Source organism: Vipera berus (assembly GCF_964194415.1).
Source record: "Vipera berus genome assembly, chromosome: 2".
Taxonomy (NCBI): domain Eukaryota; kingdom Metazoa; phylum Chordata; class Lepidosauria; order Squamata; family Viperidae; genus Vipera; species Vipera berus.
The window spans coordinates 125,264,170-125,281,461 of NC_138203.1; the positions used below are offsets into that span (position 1 = coordinate 125,264,170).

At 40.0% G+C, this 17,292-nt stretch overlaps 1 protein-coding gene across 1 annotated transcript; it reads left to right on the forward strand.

The window, feature by feature from the left end:
* Positions 1-471: 471 nt before the first annotated feature.
* LOC308662790 (sperm acrosome membrane-associated protein 3-like) lies at positions 472-8,242 on the forward strand (the record flags this gene model as incomplete). The annotated part of the gene is made up of 4 exons (XM_081318934.1): positions 472-610; positions 1,084-1,242; positions 1,794-1,872; positions 8,176-8,242. 4 exons carry the CDS (start codon positions 472-474, stop codon positions 8,240-8,242), a joined length of 444 nt encoding a protein of 147 aa, XP_081175060.1.
* Between the last annotated feature and the right edge of the window lie 9,050 nt (positions 8,243-17,292).

Here is a 17,292-nt window from a genome sequence, read left to right on the forward strand (position 1 = left end):
GTTCTTGAATTCTGGCCAAGATTAGAACTGCAAGATCTTAGGAGAATGTAATCCTATAGAATGAGTGATTATATGGAAAACTGCACATTTTCTACAGCTAACTGCACTTTCCAAAGAAAAATAAATTAAAAGATGCAAACAGTCAAACTGAAGCATAAGCATAGATTTTTTGCCGACTATAACATTTCAAATAATAACTGCCAGATTATTTCCTTTGAAGGGAAGCACTGAAGCATCAGGATGAAACATGTGCTTTGTTAAGTTGGCCCACAGGTGACAGGTCCTAGCAGTTAGAGAAAGATGAATGAATGAATGGAATGAATGGTCCAGCTGCTTGAATCTCTAACTGCCTGTGAAGGTCCGTAATACATTTTTCTTTCCCCTCCCTTAGGCCACCTTGGAACCTCCTGCCTTCACCTTATCAGCCCTTCACTTGGGATAGTGTTTCTTCTACTCAATGTTTTTTTAGGGATGAAGTATCTTTTGCTTCTGTCTCTCCTCACATGCCTTTCATTTAGTGTTGGGGGAAAGATCTTTGGACGCTGTGAATTGGCCCGAGTGTTGAAGAAATCTGGTTTGGAGGGATATCGTGGATACAGTCTGGCTGATTGTGAGTCTGCCATCCTTTCTTTGCCGTTTCCCCAGAGCTATCTTTGCGCACAGCGCTGAACCCATTATTTAGAAATGTAATTCTATTGGCTAGACTGATACATTTCGACAGTTACATGTGAGCAGAAAAAAGTTGTGGTCCAAACTGTTACAAACTAACCTTCCAAAGAAAAGGACAAAAAACAGACTCTTTTGTCACCATTCAAATATTGAGATCCAGCTTCCATCAGCTCCAGCCAATATGGCCAACCAACAAGGGGATGGAAGTCATAGTTTAAGATCAGCTGGTGGCTTACTTATCCCCATGAACGGTTGAACCAAAACCATTACGATAAGCAAGGGTCTGTATTCAGAAAGGCTTGATGATTTCGTGTACCTTTTCCAAGGGCTAGCATCAAGCTTTTCCTAGATCAAATGTTGTGCTGAATTGGAAAGAGTGTACTAAGTTCCCATTTTTCCTTCTCCGTACTACAGGGGTCTGCTTAGCCTTCTATGAGAGCCACTTTGACACAGCGCTTGTGGACCATGAAGCTGATGGCAGCACCAGTAATGGCATCTTTCAGATTAACAGTCACATTTGGTGTGAAGATTACAAACACGCTAAACCAAACATCTGCCAAATGCATTGCAGTGGTGAGCTCTAAAGTGGGTTGGCTTCAGTTCTATACAGTGACATTTAACTGGGCTGCCTTGCAGCCATTTAAGGAAAAGTCACTATGAGGCAGGATTGCATCATTCTAGCTCAGCCTCTGCTGTTAGTATTAAGTATAAGAATTACCATTCAGTGGGTAAGTCTGCCTTTGTTTATTGGTATAAAGTCATTGATCTGTATATACCTGTCAGTCGGAACACTGGATGGCTCAAGTATACAACATGAAAAGACCTAAGAGAATTATCTCCCATGTTTAGAAGATGCTTGGATAAAAGCAACACTAGTTAATTATAGAGAACTTACAAGCGAGCTTTACAAATATATATTTTTTCTTGCATGCCAGTCCTCTCCGCCAGATAGTTTGGGGGCTGCTGTAAGGGTGAGATGTGCTGAACTTCAGACGAGGCTAGAAGGTCTCCTAAAAAGTGTCCTAAACAGGTGGTTGAGGAAGCCCCTCCAGGAATTCTATAGCTCTGAAGGAACAGGAGTCTACAATTCAGCACCTTACATGCCATCTTCTCTGCTATTACAGATCTGCTGACAAGTAACATCAATGATGACATCGTCTGTGCCATGCGGATTGCGCAAGGACCCAGAGGCCTGGGATCTTGGTAAAATCTTTTGGGGCAGGGGCAATGATCCCTCTTAAGACAGGCAAGCAGATGCACAAAGCATGATCTCTTCTAAGCCGCAATTGGGTTGGCCTGAGCTTTCCTGGGCCAGGAGGCAGTAGGGGGGTTTTTTTTGGGGGGGGTGCACAATATACTTTACATATAAAGCTCCCTAAATTACATTACTTTTTAAATGAGAACTTAATATTTTTATTCAACTGATTACATAACTGTACATAAATTACATCTGCGGATCAAAACAATTTTAAAAAGTAACTTAAATAGGCATGCTTGAATTTAATATTTTTTAAAATCAAATTTATCAGTGATTATTTTTATTATTAGTGTGACCAATTGTTGATTCTTCTTAATTTTTGTGGTGTGTTCTTGTTACTTTTCCAGAAAAAAAAGTTATTATATCTATTAAGAGGGATAGATATAGACATATCTGTCTTAATAGGTATAAAGAGTCAAGGTTAACTTTGAATCCAAGTTTGCCAATTTTCATCTTTTCCAGTCCAACAAATGCAAACCTGTGCTTTGGGGGGGAAATGGACTTTTTCATTATATGCATTTTCACTTCTGATAAGTCTTTCTCATCTGCAGAAATTTGATTAGGAGTATGATTCATAGATGACAATTTCAGAATCTTTGCATACTTACTTACACACCAGATTCTGAATTTCTTCATTCCCAAAAATGTAATCTTGCTCTTGTAATGTTGGTATTTTAAATGCAACAGACTCTTTCAGTTCACCATCCAGATGGTTACATACTTACTCAGAAATCACAAAACAGTATCACTACTCCAATGCTAGTAATAATGTTTTCACTTTGGGGCTGACTTCCTATCCTGGCCTTAGCAAACTCCAAAGCCTCAACTGGTGTAATTCACAATATACGGTATTTCTGCCAATTCAGCCAAAACATCATTTTCAATTGCAGTAGCAATGTAGTTTCATGGGTTCTGTAGGAATTGGCTATTCCTTTCTCTATCTCCTTTGAGCAATACTGCACTAAAGGTTTATAGACTAGTTCTTTGATTGGAAGATGTTATCATTTAATGGTTTTCATGAGACTACCTCATATTCTGCAATTTGGACCATTTCCTCAAATGGCAATTTCTTTACTGATGTCGTATGGAATATCACATACTGTATATACTGTGCAAACAGGTATTTCTATATCCTTCACCAGAGACACATTTTCCCATGCATCTTTGTTGCCTTGAACTGTCCAATGAGCTATGCAATGTTGTTCTGTGAGATGTGGAATTTCCTTCTTGTGACACCTGTGTATTTTCCCTATGTGACTCTTGCACCGTGTGAAGTGAATGTTACCATCTTTTGCAGATTCGGTTGGTTATCAGTATAGAATTTTGTTTAGAGCCGTAGTGGTGAACCTATGGCATGCGTGCCACAGGTGGCACACAGAGCCCTCTCTGTGGGCATGCACGCCATTGCCCCAGTCCTAGGCCTTCAGCTGAGTTTTACAAAACCTTTTTGCTTTAGGCCTCTACCGCTGTGTGCAAAAAAAAAAAAAAGATCTCGCAAACTTGGAATTGATTGAACTTTTTAATCCCACCCAGTTACCATCACAGCCACGGCCACCCAATGGGCCACACCCACCCAATGGCCAAGCCCACCCAGCACCCAATGATATATAAGTGTGTTTTGGGTTGCAGTTTGTTTGCCATCACTGGTTTAGAGAGTCAATGTGGTTAAGGCATCAGGATATACAGTAAACCAAAGGACTGTGAGTTGTAGGCCTGCCTTAGGCGGAAAGCTAGCTGAGTGACCTTGGGCCAGTCACTCTCAGCATTAGGAAGAAGACAAGGGCAAACCACTTCTGAAAATCTTTTCAAGAAAACTGTGTGGACTTATCCAGGCAGTCAGCAGGAGCCAAGAAGGATTCAAAAACAACAACAACAACAAAAGAATGGTTTAATCACAGAAAATCAGCTGTGTCATTACAGTAAATGCAGTACTATTTTGTAACTCTTAGTATTAGAGGAGCAAAGCTTGATATATAAAATCCACTTACCTAATTGGAACCTTGGTCCTTTCACTTACCATTAAGGTGTGATAAGAGGCATTCAATATCATTCGTCACATTTTGGGAAACAACATGGTTAGTATACTCAACAAATTCCAAAGTATAACTTTTGCTGGCCCATCTTTTTTGAAGTGTAGTGTAATTTGCCATGTGATCATGGGTGTTTTGAAGAAAGCACTAAAGCATTCATGGAAATGGCAAGCCAGACAGTCAATGGATATTTCTCACTTGTACCCTTGACTTTGTCTGAATCCTCATTTAGACTTTTTGTTAGTATTTGATTTCCTTACTAAAAGTTTGATCCATCGTCTTGTTAAATTCTTCATATCTTACACACTCCCTTTATTGCAATTTCTCCTTAGGCAGTCAATTTTCATAAATTCCATAATTTTTGATCAGCAAAATCACAACTAACTTTGGTTTCTGCATGTGACAGTCATACTATACCACTATCTTCAGTGTAAGAAAATGTTTTTCTTACTAGCCTATGTGCTACAGGCTTCCTTAGCACTTAGTTACAGTATTAATTAATTAATTTAGTCACGATAATTTAAAAAGTCCTGTGGTTTTTATGTTCGTTCTCATTATCTTGTACAAATCTATGTGTTTTAACATCTTGGTGGAATGAAAAAAATCACATCGTTGCAACATTTTCTTCACCCTAGCTCTGTGGTGGCGAACCGATGGCACGCGTGCCACAGATGGCACGCAGAGCCCTCTCTGTGGGCACATGCACTGTTGCCCCAGTCCTAGGCCTTCAGCTGAGTTTTATAAAACTTTTCGCAGGAAAAAAAAAGATCTCGCAAAGTTGGAATTGATTGATTGAACTTTTTAGTCCCACCTAGTCTGCCGTGACCACCGCAGCTATGCCCACCCAATGGGCCATGCCCACCCAACTGGCCACACCCACCCAATGGGCCACGCCCACCCGGCACCTGACAATACATAAGTGGGTTTTGGGTTACAGTTTGGACACTCGGTCTCTAAAAGGTTCGCCATCACTGCCCTAGCTTCTAGATGTGAACCTCTCCTTCCTTTTCTCTCTCCTTAACTTTCCCCTTTGCTTTGACTCCCCCACCAATTTGCAAAGACGCACTTCATTAATGCATGATCTTTGACAGTGAGTGGGAAAATGAATCTTATGTGTGGATGTGCACCACCGACATTGAGCATGGACATTTTTTTTTATTTTAATTCCATTTATATCCTGCCCTTCTCCGAAGACTCAGGGCGGCTTACAAGCTTAGCAGTAGCCTTCATTCTATGTATATGCCTGCTTATTAGGGCTTTCACACACACACCCAAGCGGCATTATTACAAAGTCAGCTTAATTGCCCCCAACAATCTGGGTCCTCATTTTACCTACCTGGGAAGGATGGAAGGCTGAGTCAACCTTGAGCCTGGTGGGATGCGAACCTGCACTAGTTGCAGGCAGCTGGTGTTACTTAAGGAGGCATTAGCCCACTGCTCCACCAAGACATCATGATTTTTGTTCTGTTTTTAAGAAAAGCCATCGATGACCTTGGGAATTGTTTTAGAAAGAGGACTGGAATTTGAACTTGGGGGGAGGGAACCCAAACCCCCAAATAGGAGTATATAGCCTATTGGCTATTGTCTTATATATATATAGAGGAGTTGTTTTTTTTAAAAAAAACAAAGCACTGTCCTGATATCCAATATTTGTTGCTAATTCCATCTTCTGGACTAGCCTTCTCCAACTCAGTAACTTTCTGATTGTCTGGATTTGGGACTCAAAATCAAACACATAAGGAGGATAATCAGTTGGAGAAGGCTATTTTGAACATTAATGAATGGAGCTTAGTTTTCTGGAGAGTAACCAAGGAATAAGTGAAAATACCAAAAACAGAATTCAATAGAAAGAAAATGAATTGTATATATGCTATACTAAAATAATGACATACAGTAACTTGAAGAAGAGGACAACTATTTTTTTTAAAAAAGGGGATCTACAAATATCAGAATGAAACCCTTTTCTTAACTAAGTACATCTCTGTATAATAGATATGGAATTTCATACTAATGAAAACAGTAATTACTGAAATCACTGGATCTTTTTTTTTGCTGTCTTTTAAAATCATCTCAAATCTAAATTAATGTTCCATACATTTGATTAACATTTATTCTCAATAATGGTAACAGCACTAAATACTTCTACAAAATATCTGAAATCTATAAATTGCTTACCTGTGGAGTTATCATTTACTATCAGATCTTGGGAGAGGAAGAGGGTGAGCAATAAAATTGTAGAATTTTTCCTGTCTCTTGTTTGCCATCTAGTGGTCTTATGGATTTTTTGCAGGGTAGATATGGTAACCCCAAACTATTGTTTTAAGAACACCAATAGAGTAATTGATGAAGAGAATGTCCTTCACTTTCTCTGCAATATTTGAACACCATAACTTGATGCAACAATTTCACATTTCATAACACTTGCAAAAATGTCATAGATATTGTCAACTTATAAAAACCATCTCCTCCCGTTCTATTTTCAAAGCTTCTTCCCCTGAGGATTTACTTTGTGTTTATTAATTGCTAATCACTGTCCTGTACTGTATGTACACTGTATATCCATACAGTGGCTACTGTATGTGCTGCCATCTAGTGGCTATTCTGGAAGTATGGAGTCATCAAATTTGCGTTTCAGCACCTGAATTTGACACTATTTTGACTGTTGTTAACATTTGCCATAGGCCAGTGGTTCTCAATCTTTTCTTTACCATGGACCCCCTCTAGATATCTTTTGTGGACCATGGCCACAGACCACCAAGACTTAGCTCTGAGATTTAAATCATAACATTTCTTCAAGCCTGAGGACCCCCTGTGATGACATCACGCCCCCAGGGGTCCACGGACCATAGGTTGAGAACTACTGCCATAGGCTATTTAACCATTTTATTTTATACCTCCAAAGAAATTTGAATAGTAAGCATGTTCCCTTCCTGTTGTATCCTTCCAACTACCATATTTATCCTGTGAGAAAGAGGAAATGGAGCTTTGATTACTGAGCGCATAGCACAGCTACTTGCAGTTGCAACCTCATGAGGCAGGAGAATAGGCACTGATAACTAGCCCCATCACATTTCACTGTGCATGGAAAAGATGTCTGCCAAGGAGTTTCTTTTTGCTAACAAACCTCTCTTCCATTATATGGCTTCTCCCAGGCAATTAGGATGCACATTATAAGGACTTCTCCAATGTGTAGGGCTGGGCAAATGGGACAGGAATGATGGCAGAATTGTGAATGGAATACTCAAGATAGTTTGTTGACAGTCTAGGATAAAACTTTTTCTAGTTCCACACAGGATTCTTCCATTCCCAACCAAGGAAAACTCATATCTAGTATTCCAGTACTGCATTTCTCAAATTAAAATATATTGGTAGACATATATTAGATCACAGTCCAATGATTATATTCTGGTATGTCTTTTGCCCATTAGTGGTAATACTCTATACCATTAAGATTTCTCATCTCAAAACACCAATGTCTGCTAGGAATGTATAATGGAAACACCAAGCTCAAAATGCTGAGATTGTCTGCATGAGAAATAAAACCTTTATGATTTAGGACCCAAGTGATTACCAGAACCTCAAAAAAATTGGGTTTTTGGTTAGTTCTGATAACACACTCATGTCCTTTCATTTAACTAGTCATAAGTTTTATTTCTGATGCAGACAATCTCAGCATTTCTAGCCTGACATTTCTATTATACATCCCAAGCAAATTGCATCCTCATATAATCGGTATACAGGTAGTCCTGTTTAGTAACTGCCTTTGATGGCTGTTCACAGTAATGTGTGATGAAAAAGTAACTTACACATAGTCTTTCCTGCTGCTTAAAATTGCTTGTTTCTTAGTGAGGGAATCCAATGATCTTCAAACAAGCTTCTTGTGAACTGAGGATTCACTTATTCCTTCTAATGTTACTGCTGGACTGAGGGGATTGAGTAATGTCAGGCATGAGTGCTATATGTAAGGCATGGGTGACTGCATGGCATAAGCATGAGTGCATGTGCAGTTCCTTTTGCCTGGTCCAGTAATTGTGAAGCTGCAGATAAGACTCGCCCACTTTGCATTTCTTGGGTTGAACAACTATGGTAAGTGTTCAAGAAGCTGCATCAACCTTGTTTTTAGAGAATATATGAACCGGTAAAATGTACTTTCCATGTGTGTTATTTGCTTAGGCTGACTTTGCTAATAAAGTCTCCCCCTCCTTCCTTCGCTCTCAGGATGGGTTGGAGAGAAAATTGTGAAGGTCTAAAATTGTCCATCTGGTTGAAAGGATGCAAACTATGAGGAGACTTTTAAAGAAGGTACTTAAGGCCATGAAAATGCTTTAAGAGCCCTGGGACTGTTGCCTTCCAGAAGCTACGGAACCCTACTAACAAGAACCCTACTTACAAGAGGGAGTCATTGTAGCTTGGACTCATGAGAAACAGATCTTGTGGTATAAAAAAAAGCTTATACAAACAGGATTGAAATGACATCTATTAAAAACTTGCACAAGTTTGGACTGGGATTTATGATGTTCGTTTTCAATTCATTAAAGATCAAAATTGATAAAAAACTTTTACTCCCCAAGACATGCATTATAAATTTCTAATTTAATAAGAGATAAGAACATTGTTCTTATGCACTTGGCATTCAATGAAGGTGAAGCAGTGAATCTTAGGATGGGCCAGTAATACAGCTGAACATATTTCTTTGAAACCCAAGTTATCTATAGTTTCATGCATGAACTGGTGTTGGTTCTAGTGTTCAGACTATAAAGCTTGAAAACCTCTGCTTGAATTTATGATTATCTGGTTTTCACAACTTTTTAAATGTCTTATTAAGAGGGTTACCCAAAGATAAACCTATCCAATATCCCATTGCGCATGAATTTTAAACTAAAAACAGACTTTTTGTTTAAGTTAGCTAATCTGTTTAAAAAGGAGGTTGCTTAGTGGGCTAAACATTAGAAATATGAATGGGTATGAACGTTTTCCCAGTGGCACTTTAGAAAGCCATTACGGAATAAGCCTTTGTAAATTAGAATTTGGGGAGCACTATTCTGTTGCAAACTTCCAACCCCAACAAGCTGAAAGAAAGACCTTCAAAATAAGGGTTCCTTCACATTCACTCTTGGTATCTATGAGCATTTAACACAAAATAAGCCTATAACATATAGCAATTTTATTTTTCTTGCAACATTTATTGAAAATTTTGACTCAGGATACAGTTTTAACATTTTCATGCTATATATAAGTATACAGAAAAAGATTTTTCTCCATGCATTTGGAAAGTCCTGATTTGGGAGCTACCCAAACAATGTAGCACTTACACAGAGTTGCTTAACATGAAAGTGCTAAAGTTTGAGCTGCACCCAGGCAGAAGGTTTTGTGCAGCCAAGCTGTGCCCCAGAGAGCTGTCTGAGCTACCTAGAAACTACTTCATCACGGAGCACTTATGAGCACATACACAACAGAAGAACTCCTGGTGAAGTTGCCTCCAGGAACTGAACATCTGACACCAGAAAGACATTCCAAGCAGAGTCCCAATTTGGAGTGAATCTGAGTCAGAGCCTCACCCAAACAATGAAGCACTTTCTAGATTAGAAAAAAGAAAGTGCCCATATCTGGGCAAAGCTCAGTCAGCGAGATGGATTGTGGAGACTCTTCTCTTGGCTTAAGAGTTCTGCAGACAGAAAAAGGAAAGGATTAGACAGCCTAAAAGACAAAATGCACATCCATTCCAGATTAAGGCAGAAAATATGGCAGTCTGTAGTTCTGCCAGGCCCAAATCCCACACAAACAATATAGCACTTAATTGAATTTATTACTACAAGAAAGTGCCACTGTCTGCGTGGGCTTCAGGAGGCCTCTTTTGGTTAATGTTTGCACCCCTATATTCAGATCCTGAAAAAAATATTTTAAGCATACAAAACCTAACGGAACAAGCAATTTTTAAAAACCGTTCCGGCTCCGCACGCCGCCTATTTGGGATAGAGTTCTGCAAATAGCCGGTCCGTGGCTGACCTCAGCCCGCAACTGAAAGTTTGCTTGTGAGCAACACAATCCTACCTACCATCGGTTCCGAAGGATCGCCTACATGGGACGGTTGAAGATTTTAAAACACGTGCGAATCCGCCGCTGCTAAATACGGACGAGGAAAAGTACGCGGGATTCGGCCGTCTTATAAAAAGTTGCGTAAGGCGGCCACTCCCATTTTCTACCACTAGGGGCGATACACCGAAACGGAGCCGTACTACTTATTGCCTGTAATGGCCAGTGGACGGCGGATGGTGCAAGATACCTGGATTAGACGAGGGGCACAAAGTTTTTAAAACATCCATCTGAATGAAGGGCCTTTTCCTGCGATATGACGCGCTTCAATCTTCCTGACACCCACATACACCCCAGCGCGCAATGGAGACAACGTGACCAAGACGACACCAATACAAGGAAGCACTTTCTTTGAGATTACAAGGCAGTGCAACTATATTGGTGGCGTCGAGGCAGCGGAAAACAATCCGCAAATGTGCAGGACCACACCGCGCCCTCATCCGCTTGAAATGCCGGTAGTGTTCTTCTAATTTCAGATCTGCAGGTTGAGTTGGATGCCTGGCTGCCCAAAAACCTTTCCACCCACGTAGCACCGATCCAAGACACTTCCTCGCCCCACAAAGACCTTAAAGCGGATCCTTTGACCACTCCAACCACGTGGTCCTCAAGTCAACTCAAAAGGGGCAGTTTCAGTTTTCCACTTCCTCGGATCCCCCCCCCTTTCCCGGATTGCCCGCATTATTACCTTTCGCATCCCTCCTGGCGTCGAGAAAGCAACCATTTGCAGGAACTGGAGCGTTTGCAGATTAGCCTTGTCCAACAATCAAGCGCGGGCAGCAGCAACATTGAAGGTCTTGAGGAAAGAAAGAGTTGCCGGGATAAATAAAAAGAAATGTCACGTCTACAGGCCAGATTCTCCTCCCATTCACCAAAAAAGAGAGAAAAAAACCCAACCCCACACACCCTCTGCAGGGTACCAATTTCCGCTTCCAGCTTGCCTTCACTCCACCCGGTCCATAAATAGTTTTGGAAGGTCAAAAGATAGGTAAGCTGGAAAGATCTCACGTGCTCAGGAGATGGGAGATAAGAAGCCCAGCAACAACTCTCCTTGCAACCCTACCGCCCAAACTCTTTTTAAGAATCTCGGGAATTTTAAATTTCCCGCGTGTCTCTTTCCCACCCCCTATTCAGTCTACCCTTTCCAACTGGAAGTCTTCCAAAGCAGCGCCCCCCAGAGTCCCTTCTCCCCTCATGCTTACCAGCCGCCGAAAAACCAGCAATGATGTCTCTCCTCTGGGATCCTGTGCTGTCCACCCAGTGTGCTACGGTTTATAAAGCTTGGGACTTCTGGGGTGCCATTGGCTCGTGACTTCCCACCACTGGCTTTCCTCCTCCAATCAAGTTCAAGAGCTGTGATCCCTTCTCCACCCACATTTCCCCCTCCCCTGACCAAACCCTTGTCTGATCAAGGAGTGGATTAGGGGAAGGAGGTAAAACAATCAAAGAGTTGATGGAGGGCAGATAGCTCAATCCATGGCTGGAGACAATGGGTCAAGCCACCACCACCCCCAACCCATCCAGGAAGGTGGATGATACAGGAAGCCTCAGGCATGAATATTCCCGCCCATTCCATTCCAATGGGCCAGTCTTTCTTTATCCTGATGGTTGAGGAATGCTTTTGTTTTACAAATATTCAGGTGATCAAGCCAAATCTCATGATTTTGTAGCACTTGAAAAGGCCAGGCAAAAGTATTGGGGGCAAAGTTAAGGGGGAATTCAACCTTTGGCTCTTATCCATGACCTTTAAGACATTTTAACCTTCTGTGGCCAAAAGAGTTGTCATTGCCCAGCTGCAGTTGATGCCTATGTGCATATTTATTTTTGCAATATAAAAGTATATTCTTCCCAGATTGGTTTTACAAATGCTCCATAAAAACAATTTGAACAGGCCAAAGAATGTAGAAATTTAGCTCAAATAAGAACACTGTATGTATGAATGGCCATGCTTATTTCATTTATCTTCTACAGCATTCTTCTGATGTAGGCTTTTAGCCATAGAAACTGAAGCTCAGATAATTTATATCAGTTCTCCAGATGCCATAGCAAATTGACATAAGTTCTTGTCTAGAGGTCAGTTGTACAGAACTCATGTGAAATATTCTATCCTTGAATAAATGGGTTTTTCCCTTGTTCCTAGGAATATACATTGATTATGGCAGTATTAATCAAGGAATATTAAATAAATTAAAATTTCTTCCAGTTGTGATCACTAATTACAGAAATTAAAAAAACTGTTCTGTAGCCTTCATTTTGTAATGAGACTTTTTTTGGCTATAGAAATTTATCCAAAGAGCATTTTTTGCTATTTCTTTTATCTGCAAAATAATAATAAAAAATACAGATTTTCTCACCCCTAATTCTTTCTTTCTACTTTAGTTCCATTGTTTGCTTTCAGTACAGTCTGTTGATAGCATACCCTCAAACCTTTGCCTCTCAAAATAATTTTTTGAGAGTCTGGCATTTTTTTAAAAAAACAATGGCTATAATTTTATGCCCTATTTTGAATGAAATGGGACTGATCAATAGTACTTGAGTGAAGGGGGGGGGGAGAAGACTACTTGTTTTTGCCACTGCTTAAAGCTTGTTCCAGAAAATTGAGAATTCTGGAGACTGTTTTTTTAAGTTATATCAGTTTTCATTGGTCTACTGTCTCCCATATGTATTGAATTTCAACTCTCAGTGTTTCCTAGTCGAACTCAACATATCTGACCAACTCAAAGTTGGAAAATCCCATTTTGTGGATTCAGTTGATTTCCATAGTTTCTGTGGGGCATAGAAGGTGTCATTTCTCTTTGTTCTATGAGCCCCTGGAGGTCTATCATATCATATGGGATGAGGGATTTATGTATTTATTTATTTTAATTTATACCCCACTTTTATTATTTTTATAAAATTGCTCAAGCCAATTTGAAGTATCCAATGCACTTTTCTCCTTATTTTCCCCACAACCACAGCCCTTCCTTGAACTAAGGCAGTGAACTTGTGACCTAAAAGTCTTGGAACTAGAAGTTCCAGAATTGGGTCTTGTAGTTCTAATGCATCCAAGAATCATTCTGCTGCAATGCTTTTCAACTTTGGCAACGTTACAATGTGTGGACTTCAACTCCCAGAATGCCCCAGCCAGCTTAAGTTTGCCAAGGTTGGCAAAGTCCAGGTTTGCTGTAGGAAGCTCAGTATCAGCATGAAATTCTGTTGCTCTCTGAGGCAGTGTACAATTGAGAAACCCTTGCTTGATGTGCTCCACTTCCATCTTCCCTAATTGTCTCTCTCCTTCCCCCCCCCCATCAATAGAACTATGCCTTCGCTGATTAAGAAATCATTGCCTGATCTGAAGTCTTTCTTCCAATTGCATAAAGAAATCTGATGGGGTCTTGAAGATGTAGTATATTAGAAGATGGGTGCAAGTGACATCTACTTTCTTCTTTGTTACGAATATGTAAAATTTGAGAAGTTAGAACAAATGTTCTGTGGCGGGGATTTTATTCCTTCATATTGGGCGGATTTTTGACTTGGTTCAGTATGCTTCTCATGTTCAATATGCTGGCAGATGGGTGAGAAGAGTTGCATCTGAATATGTGCAGAGTGGCTTCCTTCCCCCACCCCCAAACAAACCACAACCTCCCTGCATCTTGAATGAAATAGTATAAATGCCAGATCAGTAAAGGTGAGATTTGAATTGGGGGAAAGGGAGATCTGGGGAAGGTCAGGAGAAAAGCATTTCTGAAGAATGAAATGCTTGGTTGAATGCTGATGGGAAAAGGCAGATAGCAAGATCAATATGGAATTTCATATAAGTTGGTTCTAATGCAGGTAGAGAACCGTGTTTAAATCTTGAAATAATACATGAGACCTAAGTTAATCATAACTTCACATTGATGTAAATGGGAATCAAATTTGACTAAGATTGGATCCAATTCAACCCAATCTCCTTTCATACTGTAACCTTTTGCTCCTTTTGAGTATACAAAGAATGTGGAATGTCTCACTCATCTTTATAACTGCCCTACAACTAACTGCCTGGATCTGTTTCCTAGATCAACCATCTGGGGTTGTGGTCAGTTTGCCTGAGGGCACCTTTGGAGGCAATGAGATCTTACACACCGGATCTTCTTTCCCCCCAACTTAATATTGGAGCACCAAGCAAAATTGCACAAGGGCATCCTTCAGAAATTCTCTTTTGCAACCTCAGTGGAAGTGAGCAAGGCTATTGCACATCTCCTGTTGGTTTCACTGCCTAGTGTGCAGGAATGTTTCCTTGTGCATTGTAGTTTTCTTCGAGAGGGGTCTGTATTTGATAAAACAACCTGGGTCCGGGATATCTGAGGGAACACCTGCTGCCGGCATCAAATGCCCTTCGCCCAGTGCGCTCCCACAGGGAGGGTCTGCTCAGGGTCCCGCCGGTAAGAGACTGCCGGCGGGTGACACCCAGGGATAGGGCCTTCTCGGTGGGAGCGCCTGCCCTCTGGAACCAGCTGCCGGTGGAGCTGAGAACTGCCCCCGACCTCCGATCATTCCGCTGGGGCCTGAAGACCTGGCTCTTCGAGCTCTCGGGCCCAGGCTGAGGAGAAATTTTTAATTTGGGGTTCTTTTTAACTGACTACAGGGTTAATTTAATATTTTTTAATTTGGTTCTTAATTTTTGTATTTTGGATTTTTAATTCCCTGTAAACCGCCCTGAGTCCTCAGGGAATAGGGCGGTATATAAATATAACTAAATAAATAAATAAATAAACTTGGCTATACACATTCATAAATCAATCTCTCTCTCTCTCTCTCTCTCTCTCTCTCTCTCTCTCTCTCTCTCTCTCTCTCTCTCTCTGTGTGTGTGTGTGTGTGTCTGTGTCTGTGTCTGTGTATGTGTATGTGTATGTGTGTATGTGTGAATGCACTTGTCTTTCTATCCCTTCATTTTTCATTCTGGAATTACAGACCTAAGCTATTACTTGAAAATGGGTAGCTACTTCTTGAAAGGAATGCAGTTCACCTATATGTGCCAAGAGTTCATGAGAAGATTTAAAATTCTCAGAACAGAATTTGTGGGAAGAAAGGCTAGGATTACACTCAGCTCAATGGCCAGAGCTGGTTTACCACATTGTGAAGGAAGTGAGGTAACCTTCATGGCTATCTAAAGAGGAAGAGAAGCTTATGATCATTACATCCAGAATTGCAGGACGGCACTGCTGGCTTTAAGGCAGCGATGCTTTATTTAGATATTTCAAACATTAGATATTTAGATAGATATTTAAAGGGGCCACTGGTGAAAACATGCAATGGGACCCACAATCTGTGTTGATGAGCCCACAGAAAAGCAAAATGTACATATTATCCTGCAAATATTGTCATTGATGCCAGAAAATGTATCGGTATCTATCTGGATTACATTAATTGACTAATGAGTTACATTCACAATAAAATTGTGTATGTAATTGTGTATTGTAAAACTGCATTGCTGCTTTTTTTAATAAACAAAAACCTGCCAAGTCTGCAAATGGCAATCTTTTTCACCAGTGATGGGACCTGGATGGGAGAAAAGCAGGCTTAGTAGGGGCCATGAGCAAAAAAAAGCTTGAGAAAACATTTTAAGGAACAAAAATCTCAATTGACAAAGATGCATCACAAATGCACCCAAGGAACTGTTCACAGGGCACTGCTTTTCTTCACATCTCGAAATATGTCCTGTTTGCCATAAGGTTTGAAAGGGGCTATTCTGAGCTTTGAGAGGAGGACTCTAATTCGTCAGAGCTTGTAGGTGCATATAGGATTTTCACAGCCCACCTCAGAGTTGTTCTGGAGAAAATAGAAGGAGGAAAGCATAGTTGGTACGTTCATCGCCTTAAGTTATTTTTAAAATAATAAAAATGTGATAGAAATAAAAAAAGACAAATGAACAAATGAATAAATAAATAAAAGCAAAGCTTTGCATGTATGCATGTGGAAGCAATCAGGGTGGTTTGCAATAGAAAATGTGCAGGCAATTGAACTGGCTGACCAACTTTACAAGTTGGTTGCACGGATCATGAAGGAGGGATTTTGGATGACTAAAGCTATCGTATAATTAATTGCTGTATATTATTTATTTTTGTCATAAGACTGAGGCTGTTGCTGGAAGTAATGTCTGCCCTCTATAGACCTCTAATAATCTAGTAGACTATGTTCCCATTGAGAAATACTAGAAAATCAAGGAAAATTCTTTCTGTCCTTCATCCGAAAATATTTGGCAGTATTACTTCTTTGCAAGTTTGCAAGTATGGGACAGCCCCATGTTTCTCTTCTTCTGACTCTTTCTGCTCATTCAGTTCACTTTACTGCCTTTCCATTCATTTCCTCTGGGGAGAAAAACAACAACAAATGAACAATACAGTATTGTTAATGTTAATATATTAATCCCTTTAAATTTTTAGGTTTTCAGGATAAATTTGCATGGGAATTAGTAAAGAGAGGTCCTTAGATATGTATGGAAGAAAAATTAGATGATGCTAACCTAAAATCTATTTCATGTGAAGGAGGGGTTTGGTAAATTTTGACATTTATTACTTTCTGAGACTATATTTTGGGGGTTTTGTAAATTAGGAGTGGCAACAGTCTTCTGGATGGATATATGCCAAACAAAGAAGGAAATATTTATTCAAAGTTGTTACTTTTTGAAGTAGCCACACATACAATTTGAGTACTTCTAATGTTATCATTGGATAGCTTACTGTATCTGGCCTTATGGCAAAAATCAATTATTTGATTTAATTTGTTTGAGTACTTCTAGCTATATTTTCATTAATTGCACTCACTGTGAATCTTCACTTGGACATTTTGGACACAATTCAGTCCTCAAATAAGCAATTTAGGCTGCTTCCTTGAAGCCTACAAAAGATCCCCATTGAATTCAATTGGATTTATTTTTGCATAGATGTGGGTAAGATACCACCCATCAATCTCTTTTAGTTCTTATTCCTTGTTTCTCTTGTTTTTTTCCACTTTGTGTTTGCATTTGGACACTTAACTAAAATTATCTCTATTTATTAAAAAAAACAAATAAGCTGACACATCCTTTCTCGTTAAACCTGTAGCAATATCACAAGACAGTTCGGGTTTGTTATTCTTTGATGAGGCTGAAGATGGGATGAGTCTTTAAAAGCTGAAACTTTGGGAAAGGAGCAAACTTCAGCTTCACAATTTTGATGGTGGAGGATGACTTGCAGGGATGGTTGAAGAGGATGAAAGCTGGGGAGGATAGGCTTGCTCTACCTT